The 12,665-nt window shown below is 53.5% G+C and overlaps 2 protein-coding genes across 3 annotated transcripts; one reads left to right on the top strand and one right to left on the bottom strand.

The window, feature by feature from the left end:
- The first annotated feature begins 212 nt into the window (after nucleotides 1–212).
- Nucleotides 213–1,373, top strand: LOC149408033 (uncharacterized). 2 transcript variants are annotated; one of them, XM_089616164.1, is made up of 2 exons: nucleotides 213–1,104; nucleotides 1,277–1,373. In XM_089616164.1, the coding sequence occupies exon 1, from the start codon at nucleotides 407–409 to the stop codon at nucleotides 1,061–1,063; it is 657 nt and encodes a 218-aa protein (XP_089472290.1). In that variant the 5' UTR covers nucleotides 213–406; the 3' UTR covers nucleotides 1,064–1,104; nucleotides 1,277–1,373. The 2 variants fall into 2 exon arrangements, with proteins under 2 accessions (XP_089472290.1, XP_089472289.1); XM_089616163.1 differs by having other exon boundaries at nucleotides 1,226–1,360.
- On the bottom strand, nucleotides 1,215–2,285 carry FLA21 (FASCICLIN-like arabinogalactan protein 21 precursor). The gene has a single exon (XM_089623334.1). It carries the CDS (start codon nucleotides 2,283–2,285, stop codon nucleotides 1,215–1,217), a length of 1,071 nt encoding a protein of 356 aa, XP_089479460.1.
- Nucleotides 2,286–12,665: the final 10,380 nt, after the last annotated feature.

Raw genomic sequence — 12,665 nt, 5'->3', positions numbered from 1 at the left:
ATTTCGTCGTTGTAGTTAAACTGATGGTATAATTTCATCATTTTAGTTAAACAGAGGGTATGAACTCGACATATTTTAAAATCGAGGGTTAAACTTCGCATTTCACTAAAACACATGGTATAAATGTGTTATTTTCCATTTTCTAAACTTTTTTTTTTTTTGAAAGATTCCCTTTTCTAAACTTGTGTTAACATTTTAAACTTATTTTCAAATGTCACATTCTTACTCGCCATCCCCTTTCTCCCCCAACTCCAACTGCCACCACCATCTTCTTCGATTCTTCATTTACTCGCAAGCACCGTCTGTGAGCGAAACACCAAATCGCCATGAAAATCAACATCCAAACGGGCTAACCTTTCCCAAGTAGAGAGATCTAATCCAATCCAACGTTCACCAACAAAGAAAAATGGAAACAATCCTCAACAGACTATCATACGCGTCCATGATAATCGCCACAATAACACTCCTATCACTCTTCCTCCAAACCCCGCAAACCCGCCTGCCTCCCCAATCAACGATCCCCAAGTCCTCGTGCCACGTGTCGTCACGCGCCCACACCACCCTCGAGAAACGCAACGCCAAACTCTGGTCAACCCGCGCGTGGCGCGACGGCGTCTCGTCGCACGCGCGCTTCTTCGCCGGCCTCGCCGCCCTGCGGAACGACTCGAGGGTCCTATGCGTCTCCGCCGGAGCGGGCCACGCCGCTGCCGCGCTAGCAGGTCTCGGGGTGGCTGACGTCACCGCCGTCGAGGTCGTGGGATCTCCGCCGCTCGTCTCACGCGCCGATCCTCACAAGCTCCCTTTCTCCGACGGCGCGTTCGACCTGGCCTTCGGCGCGCGCGTGGCGGAGGCGCTCTTCCCTGACCGCGCCGCGGCGGAGATGGAGCGAACAGTCCGGCTCGGTGGAATGTGCGTGGTGATCGTGGAGGAGATTGGTTCCGATGGAGTGGACAATATCGCAGGTTTGTTTCGGAATTCGGAGCTGGTCGAGGCTCGTAATCTGACCCTATTGGGATCGAGAGCGACTAGTATTGTCACGAGAAGAATCAAGATTCAATCTTGAAATGCATTTTTATGGTTGCGGATGTATGTAAACAAAGCCAGGTAAAGTTTTCTGGGTGGTTTTTCTTACAATCGATGTAGATTTAGAATTCATATTGAGCTTATACACATAGAAAGGAAACAATAAAAGCAAAAGTAATGCTCAAACATTATTATACCGTAGGTTTATCATAGGGATCAGTAACCTCAAAAGCTCTAGAAATCCCGTGCACAGCGAATCTCTGCGACGAAAAAATGTCCGGCGCCACGATGTCAACCCTGTTGATGGCGAGCCCTGGGCCAAAACCCGTGACCTCGGCTCGAAAACCCACAGCCAGAGTCATGAGCTGTGTCCCGGCCGGCATGGCCGCGAGTTCCGGGTAAGTCAGCCTCTGAGGAAGCACGTGAAACCTCACGGTCGCGGTGAGAACAGGCAACGGAGACGCGAGAGCCAACAGACTCGGCGGAGCGAAGATGGTCACAGACTCCAATCCTTTATAGTCTTCAAGAATCCCGTCAAGAACCGAGTTGAGCCCTATCGCGAACGCGACGAACCCATTGGAGCTCAGCGTCCTCACGATCGACGACCACTCGAGGATCTGGACCGTGGGATCGAGGAGGAAATCCGAGGCGAGGAAGGACCCGGATCCGCAGTCTGGGGCCTGGATCGCGTCCCAGCCCTGGCGAAGATCTTCGGGGTCGAGCGGCGAGAAGGGCTCGAGGACTCCGTGGACGGAGAGAGTCTGGGAGAGGAAGATGTCCGGGTGGGACACCATGACGCCGTTGATCTCGACCGTCCGATCAGATTTCTCGAGCCTCGTGATGGCGATCTTTTTCCTTCCGTGGAGGGTCGGGAGGCAGGTTCCGAGGGGCTTCCGCGAGAGGGCCTTGAATGGGAGGGTGAGAGGACAAGTGTGGTATTGGAGGAGATTTATGAGGAGTTTGGGGGGGAGAGAGGAGTTTGAGATTTCTGGATCTTGGAGGGCGAAGATTGTGGCGTTGCGGGAAGGAGAGAGGAAGATCTCCGGCGAGACTTGTAGGAGAGTCGCGACCGCGTTGAAACCGGCTTGTCTCAGGGCTTTCGAGGCGTTCAGAGAGAGTTGAAGGGAAGAAGGGAGTCTCGTCGCCGGAGCGGGACCTCGGGGCTTCGAGTGGAGCGAGGTTGTGATGGCTATGAAGGCCAAGACTACGGACATTGTGAAGTACACCGGTGCTTTCCATGACCCTGAACTACAACAAGCCATTGGAGTTCTGTTTGTCTCTGGACTTTTCTTTCTTTTACTTCTTGGAGACAGAGAAAGGGAGGTTTGGCCTGTTTGTGATTTTGGAGGGAAAGCGACCGTCTCTTTGTATGTGGAAGACTTTCTTGGGCTAGAGTAAACCAGTCACTCATTATTAGAATGAAATAAGGGATAAAATCCTCACATTAAAAAAAACTCTATTTACAATTCTGTATATCTTTAAGTCCAGAATCTAAAAGCATAACGATTTAGGTCGTTTTGGCACGACTCTGTTTTAGCCTTGTGAGCTTGTCAGTTCGTTTGCAATTTGAGAGTTATTCAGCAAGTCAATTTGAGAGTTATTTAGTGATGGTATGTATCCTGCGAAAATAAGGCGGCTCATCGTCATTGTTGACGAGGTTCTTGTTCTCCTTAGCTATTGGAAACTACTAAATTGAGCAAACTAAAAGTTCAAGGGATAAGTTTGTCGAGAAAATAGTTTGACGACTAAATATTTCACACTTAATAAACTCATCGGCTATATGACAATTTTTTTTTAATATATGGTAAAAGTAATTACTAAATGTCGATTGTAGATGATTCAATTTAATAGAAATGACGGTAATGGATATGCAAACAAAATTTTAGATAAAATTAAAAAAAAAAAAAAAAAAAAAAAAAAAGCAGATTGTCGATGGCCAAAGCATCTGTTACAAAAAGGCAGATTGTCGATAGAAAATGTTGTCATAATTAAAATGAACACTATATTATGGATAACCCATTTAAAATGTTGTCAATTAAGAAATCAACGATTAATAAAATTAACAATTGCAGTACAAAAGATTATTTTGGGCTTTGTCTAAAAAAGTTTACCTAAATTTCAGAAAAGCTTACCCTATATTATGGATAACCCATTTGAAAATTATACAAACAATAACATATTTTAAACTTGCATAGTAACGAGTCTCGTAATAATAATAAAAAATTAAAAAAAATAATAAAAAATGGGAAATAGCTTACACTAGGAGTGATTTTAGTCCGCTTTCCAAAAAAATATAATAAAAATATTACCATTCTATGACTTTGTACTTTTTTAACGACATTCGCTATTACCCTATTACCACTAAGTAACTAATTTCCTCAATGCTAACTCATCTTATTGATAACAGCCATTTTAACTCAACTTACTTGTCATTTCATTTCCCTTCCCCAGTTATCTCTTGTATTTTATGTATGTTTGTGATGATTCTGTTCAATTTATAGGACCATTTGAGTTTTACATGATTAGTTTTTCATGAGTCACTAATGATGCCATTGTTCTACAACGTGTTTGATGCCCTTGTTCCTATCCGACATAGTGACTTGATGTTCCCTCTCTCCAATAGCTTCATTTAGTTTTGTCAAGAAGTAAACCCACGAAGACGTTTTCTCGGAACTCCTAACACCAAATGCCAGTAGAAAAATCTGTTTGTGTACGTCCATCGCACATGCCGAAAAGAGAGTGCCTTTATAATAATCCTTCAAAAACGTCATGTTGATAATAATTACAGGACGACAATACTTCCATCCCATTTTCCAAGCACTAAGACTTATGAAGAAGTATCTAAAATAACGGGATTAAACAATAGTCTCAAGGTCGAATGATGAACCTGGATTCAAGATCTCCATCATGTATCGGAACGTCGGAAGATTAGCGAACGACTCTCTCTCGGTGCTGTATAGCATCTCTAGTGCCCTCTCTCTAGCGCTCCAAACTTTTTTATACTTCATATCCACTCCATAATTCTACCTGCATCGTCACCCTGATGTCCCTTGGTCTGCACTGTGACAATGCTGGATCTACGTATTGGTGTTTCATAATACTCCTTACGAAAGTGCACATAGCCTGAGGATGATTGCCTTGTCTAAACTATGTAGAACATGTATGAACAGAATCGAACATATAAAGTAAGTACAAGAAAGAAGAAGTTGGGTTTATAACTAAATAAGGTTTCCAAAGCAGTAGTTACTTTTAGGTAACTAATCAATGCATAATTAGTAATGTATGTGTATCTAAAACCAGTGCATTAGTTACGCATGGACGTATAACTAGTGTACTGGATATAGTTAAACATTTGTAAGTAATTATGGTGCACTAGTTATAAAGGTGTAACTAATGCCCATGTTGTAAATACAAAGGAGTAATTAATGCACACGATTTAGTAAACACGTAACTGATATAAGAGCATTAGTTAAAGATGTGTAACTACTACAAACAACTTTGTTACATCCGTATAATTAAATATCACATAGAAACTATGCAAAAACTGAAATATAAAACTCAAAGAAGATAGATTTACCTCTTAATTTGAAAAATGTCAGTCTGCTTCAATCTAAATGCCCGAACACCCCACTTACAGGACTCATCACGGAAAACGACGTGGAGATACATCTTGCTTGAACTCCTTGTCTTGAACGTGAAATGATTGCTGATTGCAAACATGCCCAAATATTTTTTCAGTGCAGCTTTGTTAGCATATAATCCTTCTTTATAAATCATGGTTGGAGAATGAATATCTATGACGTCAAGGCATACCGAATCAGCACTTGTCCTAATATCCACTCCCGGCCGGTGACTACTTGATTCCCCGGATTTCGGACTGGAGCTAGAATAAAGAGAGTGTTGTCGCCGTTTTTCGGACAACGATTTAGAAGCCACAGGCGTTTAGACCCAAGGCCGGACCAAGTGGCCCCGCCTGGGCTTGAGCGTGTAGGACTCCGTGTCCCGAGTCTTCCCTTGGCTGTCGGTGGTGTCTGAGCTCGCCGGGGTACCTAGAAAGGATGAGAGAACCGTGAGCTAAAAAGGGGAAACAGAGGGGGTGCCTCTGTTTACCTTTCCGACGCCCAACATTAGTGGGATTGAGGTGGATAATAGAGGGTTTAAGTATTTAGGAGCCGAGACTTGAGAGAAACGAGCGAAAGGTGAGTTCGGCAGTGTTTCCTTCCTCAAACTTGGATTACCTTTTGAAGAGGGAGGGCCTCTTGTATTTATAGGCGACCAAAGGGGTCATTGGTGGGTCCCTTGGCCGAGTGAAGCAAATGGCCGAGGATAGCCATTGGCCGAGGATAGCATAGGGTGGTGCTATTGATGTGCCCCCTGGCCGAGGATAACATAGGGCGGCGTCACTGGTGGGCCCCTCGGCTGGGGACAGCATGGGCTCGGTAGGGGATAACATAGACTGGTGCTATTGATGTGCCCCCTGGCCGAGGATAACATAGGCTGGCGTCATTGGCGTGCCCCTGGGCTGAGAACAACATGGGCTGGCGTCATTGGTGGGCCCTTTGGCCGAACATAAGCTCGGCCGAGGATGGCATAGGGCCGAGGATAGGCCTGTGAGGCCGAAGTCGCTCGTGAGGCCGAGGTTGAGCTCGTCAGGCCGAGGTCGAGCTGAGGCCGAGGTCGAGCTCGCCAGGCCGAGGTCGAGCTGAGGCCGAGGTCGAGCTCGCAAGGCCGAGGTCGAGCTCGCCAGGTCGAGGTCGAGCTGAGGCCGGGGTCGAGCTCGCCAGGCCGAGGTCGAGCTGAGGCCGAGGTCGAGCTCGCCAGGCCGAGGTCGAGCTGAGGCCAGGGTCGAGCTCGCCAGGCCGAGGTTGAGCTCGGTCTTGGGCCGAGGCCATTGGGCCGGCCTTTGGCTTAATCGGCCCAAGGGCCGATTAATGGCTAGGGCAAGTCCGATTGCTTTTTTCCCTTTGAATAGCTTCGATCGGGATTGGGCCGATAACATTAGCCCCCCGAGTTTATCGTCGAGTGAAGCTTGTGCGGTAAACTCAAGATTCCCGTCATCCCCAACCCACTGAAGCGACCCATCGTGAAAAAGGTTCGACCCGAGCCTCTTTCGCTATTTAATTTCCCTTCTCTAGTTTCTTTTCGTTTTTTTTGCCTCGCTACACGTGCCAATGGTCCCCACTAACCATCTGTCGGGGCGTGGGTCCGTTGAAGATGACCCCTTCCCTCTGCTCGTGGATCAAGATGCTAACCTAGACGATCTTTGGGCGCAATTCTTACCCCCTGTGAATACCCAAAACGCAGCGCCCCCATCACCGCCTTCGGGCAACGGGTCGGTTGAGATGGCTGGAGGTGATCCTCGTTCGGTCGATGCGCGGCTGGCCGACGCGGAGGAGCGTACGCGCGCCGGAGTCGTCGCCAGAGGGACCCCGAGGTCGTCGGGGACGCGCGCGGCCTGGGGGAAGGTGCGCCCGCCGAGGCGAGTTCGTGCGAAGGCGGGCCGACCCCCGTCGACCTTGTCTGTGTTAGAGGTGTTGCCGGGAGAGGCCCAAACCGCGCCGGTGGAGCACCCGCCCTGGAAGGAGTAGCGTCGGCCGAGCCGGGCGCAGGGAGAGTCGCGCCGGTCCCGGGCGGCGACGCTGGGACTGTCTGGCAGTCGAGCGGCGGCGAGGGAGGCCCGGGTACTCTGGGTCCGGTCTCCCTCGAGGAGGGATGCATCGGTGGAGGTCGATCGGAGACGGGCGGTGTTGCTGGCGATAACGCCGGTGCTAGAGACGAGGAACGCCGGCCAGACAGCGCCGGCCAAGGGGCGGCGACCGAGGCGCTGGTTGCCCTAGCCCTAGGGGTCGGTGGCGTCCCACCTGGCGAGTCGGGATGTGCCGCCGGGCCAGACGCAAGCGCCAATGGGCCGGGCGAGTGCCCAAGGAGCCCGGGTGGCCTGGGCGCGCGAGGGAACTCTCTGGACAGGCCGGGCACCGACGGTGGGCCCGCTGCCGGGCCGGACAAGGGGGAAACAGGGCCGGCTGGCTCGGGCGGCCGCCGTGAGGGGTCTGCAATCCGCGGCGACCTGGACTGCTCGGGCGTCGATGTCCCGAGCTTGCTCTCGGTCGTTAGCTTCGCGAATTTGAGGAAGCGTTACGGCATCCCAGACTCGGTGTCGATCCTGAGGCCGTTGCCCGACGATCGCCCGACCCGTCCTCCGAATGGACACGCGGCCATCCACGAGGCGAGTCTTCGCGGGGGGCTACGGTTACCCTTCCAGCCGGTGATTCAAGAGCTATTGATTCGGTTGGGGGTGCACGCGTCGCAGATGTCTCCGTCCTTCTACCGGGCGGTCGCCGCGTGCCATATGACGCTCTACCGAGCGAAGAAGCGGGCAGTCACCACCGACGATATCCAGGATCTCGTGGTCGTTCGCGGGGTCCCGGGGAAACCGGGCTTCTACTGCGCGTGCCCTCGGAAGCGCATCTCCATCGTTACCAAAGTTACCTCCAAGCATCGATACCCTTGGGTGTAGGTTTCCGAGTCGGCCTTTGGGTCCGCGCCCTTAGCGTTTGGGCCCGCGGTCGACTTTCGCTCCGTCGGGGACGTAGAAGATTCCGAACTCGTATCTGTGATCAAAGCGATCCCGGATTCGAGGCGGCATGGGTCACTGTTCGAGTCCCCGGACCTCATGGCGAGGACCGGGTGGTTCGTGCCTTGTGGCAACGTCCCTCCGTGCCTCGGTCTTGGCGTGGAGGTTGCGGAGGACCTTGTATCAGAGGTGGGGGGCTCGTCCGCCCCTCCCATCGGGGGGTACTATCCGTTCAGACGCTCTCGCGTTATCGCGCTCTCTGTTGTATTAAGCTTATCATGTGTATTCCAACTTACTGCCGTCTCTCTCTCTTTCAGATACCATGCCCAAACGACATCGGCCGCGCATACACGTGCCGACAGTGGCACCTATCGCTGAAGCCACGACCGTGGCTGGCCCCCGAGCCGAGGTTCGCCGCCAAGGGTCGCCGCCGCGGGCGGGGAACGAGGCGATCTCTTCTAACAAGCGATCGTCGTCGTCGATTCCCTTCGGGCCACCCTCCGGCCACAAGCGCGCCCACACATCGACGGTGCCGGATGACATGGATTCGATGCTCCTGGCGGAGGCGGCGGAGTTGAGGGATCAGTGCTCCCGAGGGATTCTTGAGACCTCTCTGCGGGACTTCAAGGGTTTGCTGACGGCAAGCAATCTGGAGCATTTCAAAAACGGGATCGGCGATGCCCGAAAGGTATGATACGCCTGCTTATCTCATGCGTAACCCTTATGCTTACTTCGATTATACGTATATCGCTTGTCTTTGCAGATGCTCGCACGTCAAGAGCAAAGCGGTCGCATTCTTCGGGACCTGCTGCGGCGTATGCAGATTATGGAGAAGGACAAGGAGAGCACGGCGGCCGCCCATGCTGACGCCCTAGCGGGAGCCCGTACTGCTCGAGAATTCCAAGCACTCGAGGAGGAGCTGAAGCGAGCTCGCGAGGAGTTGGCGACCGAGAAATTGCTTCGCACGGCCGGGCAGGCGTCTCGGGAGAAGGCGGAGCAGGCGACCAACACCTTCTTAGGGGAGACAAAGAAACTCCAAGCGGCGCTTTCGAGTCGGGATGAGGAGCTGAACATCGTCCACGCCCGGCTGTCAGCGAGTGATATCTCCCGGGTCAAGGCCGAGAGGGAGAGGGATACTTTGCGGGCCGAGGTGCAGATCCTTGCCGAGGAGAAAGACGACGCCGTTCAGTGCAAGACGGACCTGGAGGATGACTGGGACCTCGCGCTGGAGGCGGCCCGCTATGAGGTAGCCAAACGAGTCCGAGACGCGACCGTGGAGGAGAACGTGTCTCGCGGGACCAGGTTTTCCTTCTTCGACGTCATGTTTCCTCCTCTGGACGGCGAGTCGCCCGAGGACGACCTGCGTACTCAAGCCCCCGCGGAAGCCGCTCAGTCGGCGGACCTCCAACTCGACGGAGGAGTCATCGGTGGGTTTGGAGCCCCCTGCCCCGAGGAAGACGAAGAGCAGATCGACTTCGGCTCGGAGTAGCCGAGTTTTCTTCGGTTTTCCGCGCACTTGTTTAGCGCTTGCGTCACGCATTCTTCCGGAATTTTGTTATGTTTTTCTTCCGTTAGAAGTTTGTCGTGTTCTTATGCTTTTCTTTTTTGGTTTGTTCGTATAACATTGTTTGCCTTAGTCAGAGCTTTTCTGTCTGTTATGCGTCTTATTTTCTTGACTTGCCATGCTTAGCGTAATCGATTCGCGCGTTGTGATTGGTGCGTGTCTCACGAGCCCAGCATGCCTTACCTAGCATAACCGGTTTGCACGGCTTACTGCCGCACTTGGCGGCGAAGCTTCCCGCGGATGCTGGCTAGACCAGATTCGCCCGGCGGGTGCGACCTTCGGCCATTCATTCGTGACTCGTCGCCTGTCGGCGGGTGCGAGCTGGGTGGCCGTCGCGCTCGTCTTGCTGCGAGTACGCTACCTATCGGCGTGCGTATCGGGACGAGCTTGCAGTTTCCGGTGAGCGCGGTAGTTGTAGGTACGCGCGTCACGTCTTGGGTTTTGACTGCCGAGATCGACGGTCCGGTGCGCGGATGTGATCTACCGACGCCCCATTGCCTATCGGTGTGCGGGGCGTGGAATTGCGCGAGAGCGTCGCGCGGGGGTCGGAGGTCCGGTGCGCGGATCCGATTTATTGATATTTAGCTTGGGTTTTGACTACCGAGCTAGGAGCTCGACCAGGCGAAGTGGCGGGCTCGACTAGGAGCTCGACCAGGCGAATTGGCGAGCTCGACTAGGAGCAGCGGCGAGCTCGACTAGGAGCTCGACCAGGCGAAGTGGTGAGCTCGACTAGGAGCAGTGGCGAGCTCGACTTGGAGCTCGACCAGGCGGAGTGGCGAGCTCGACTAGGAGTAGTGGCGAGCTCGACCAGGCGAAGTGGCGAGCTCGACTAGGAGCAGTGGCGAGCTCGACTAGGAGCTCGACCAGGCGGAGTGGCGAGCTCGACTAGGAGCAGTGGCGAGCTCGACTAGGAGCAGTGGCGAGCTCGACTAGGAGCTCGACCAGGCGGAGTGGCGAGCTCGACTAGGAGCAGTGGCGAGCTCGACTAGGAGCTCGACCAGGCGAAGTGGCGAGCTCGACTAGGAGCTCGACCAGGCGAATTGGCGAGCTCGACTAGGAGCAGCGGCGAGCTCGACCAGGCGAAGTGGCGAGCTCGACTAGGAGCTCGACTAGGAGCAGTGGCGAGCTCGACTAGGAGCTCGACCAAGCGGAGTGGCGAGCTCGACTAGGAGCAGTGGTGAGCTCGACTAGGAGCTCGACCAGGCGAAGTGACGAGCTCGACTAGGAGCCGTGGCGAGCTCGACTAGGAGCTCGACCAGGCGAAGTGACGAGCTCGACTAGGAGCAGTGGTGGGCTCGACTAGGAGCTCGACCAGGCGAAGTGGCGAGCTCGACTAGGAGCAGTGGCGAGCTCGACTAGGAGCTCGACCAGGCGAGCTCGACTAGGAGCAGTGGTGGGCTCGACTAGGAGCTCGACCAGGCGAAGTGGCGAGCTCGACTAGGAGCAGTGGCGAGCTCGACTAGGAGCTCGACCAGGCGAAGCGGCGAGCTCGACTAGGAGCGGTGGCGAGCTCGACTAGGAGCTCGACCAGGCGGAGTGGCGAGCTCGACTAGGAGCAGTGGCGAGCTCGACTAGGAGCTCGACCAGGCGAAGCGGCGAGCTCGACTAGGAGCAGTGGCGAGCTCGACTAGGAGCTCGACCAGGCGAAGCGGCGAGCTCGACTAGGAGTAGTGGCGAGCTCGACTAGGAGCTCGACCAGGCGAGCTCGACTAGGAGCAGTGCCAGGCGAAGTGGCGAGCTCGACTAGGCGGAGTGGCGAGCTCGACTAGGCGAAGTGGCGAGCTTGACTAGGCGAAGCGACGAGCTCGACATCCCAACAATCCGTTACTCAACTTGAGGACTCAGGTGGAGTCTGCACGAGGAGTTACGTGATAAGTCTTTCCTTGGGACCTCCGGCCTAACCATCGGCCCCTTGAGACTTTGTTATACTTTTGTTTTTGAGTTGTTTTTTTTTTGTTGAGCGAGTGAGCTCTAGTTTCATTGAGCATTGTTTCCCATTAGCCCCCCGAGTTTCTTGTGTGCTCGCAGAGAAGACGAGAAATTGTTACAAAATAAAGTAAAGGTTTCGAAGCGAAGTGTAATTCGATTACAACGTTAAAATAAAAAAATTACATTCCCAGGCCGTTCGGCCGTACTTGAGATTAAAAAATGTCATTTTAAAAATTGAAAATGGAATGACATAACAAAACATAGAGTAAGCGGGAACGGGCGTCTATTGGTAGTACCGCCGAAGGTGTTCCGCGTTCCAAGGGTGCGTGAATACGAGTCCTTCCAGGTTCTCGAGCTCGTACGAGCCGCTGTGGATGGCCCAGCGCACGCGGTATGGACCTTCCCAAGTGGGGCCCAAGACTCCCGCCCCTTGCACTTTGGTGTTTTGGAACACCCTCCTGAGGACGAGGCTTCCGTCGGTGAACTGCCGTAGCTTGACCTTGGAGTTGTAGTCCTTTTCGACCTTCATCTTTTGTGTAGCAAGGCGGGTGACCGCATCCGCCCTCCTTTCATCTATGAGGTCCAGCTCGAGCCTGATTGCGTTGTCGTTGGCGGTTTCTTTGTATTCCTCGATGCGCAGGGTCGGCAGCTTGGTCTCGACGGGTACCACGGCCTCGACTCCGAACGCTAGAGCGAAAGGAGTTTTGCCGGTCGCGTTTCGCGCGGTGGTTCGGTCTCTACCCACTTCGTGAAATAGTCGATTGCCACGATCGCATGCTTGTACTGTCTCGGAGCCATAGGTAGCTCGCCGATGAGATCGATTCCCCATTTTGTGAAGGGGCGCTGTACGATGATCGGACATAGTGGTACCGGTGCTTGGCGCGGGATGTGGGCGAACCTTTGGCATTTGTCGCACCTTTTGGCCCACTCGTGGGAGTCCTTTTTCAAGGTTGGCCAAAAATATCCGAGCCTCAGGAGTTTCAACGCCAAAGACTGTCCGGCGGCGTGGTTTCCGCACACCCCCTCATGCACCTCGTGGAGCGCCCTCTTCGCTTCGACCTCGGTCAAGCAGCGGAGGAGGGACATGGAATAGCCTCTTTTGAACAGGTTGTTCTCCCTCATGGTGTATTTCGGCGCCAAGCTTCTCAGCTTTTTGGCCTCCTCTTTGTCTTCGGGGACGACTCCTCGCTTAAGGAATTCAACGAGCGGTGTCATCCACGAGGGAGGCGGAGTCTCTTCAACTACCCCTACTTCGCCTCTCGAGACGTAGGGTCGGGTCAGCACCTCGATCGGGACGCTGCCTTCGTCCTCCTCATCTATCCCGGATGCGAGGCGAGCTAGGGCGTCAGCGTCGATGCTCGCTTCTCGGGGGACTTGGACGATCTCGAACCATGACAGTGCCTCTAGGTTCTTTCGGGTTTTGGATAAGTATGCGACCATGTTCGGCTCTTTGGCGGCGTAGTCGCCCTTAACCTGGTTCACGATCAACTGCGAGTCGCAGTGGATGCGCAGGTTTTGGGCGCCTAGCCTGTCCGCCAGCTCCAAGCCAACGATCAGAGCCTCGTACTCCGCCTC

Source organism: Urtica dioica, chromosome 1, assembly GCF_054948205.1.
Source record: "Urtica dioica subsp. dioica isolate 48M chromosome 1, U.dioica_male_clone48M_v1_H2, whole genome shotgun sequence".
Taxonomy (NCBI): domain Eukaryota; kingdom Viridiplantae; phylum Streptophyta; class Magnoliopsida; order Rosales; family Urticaceae; genus Urtica; species Urtica dioica.
This window is presented reverse-complemented; position numbering and strand designations above follow the sequence as displayed.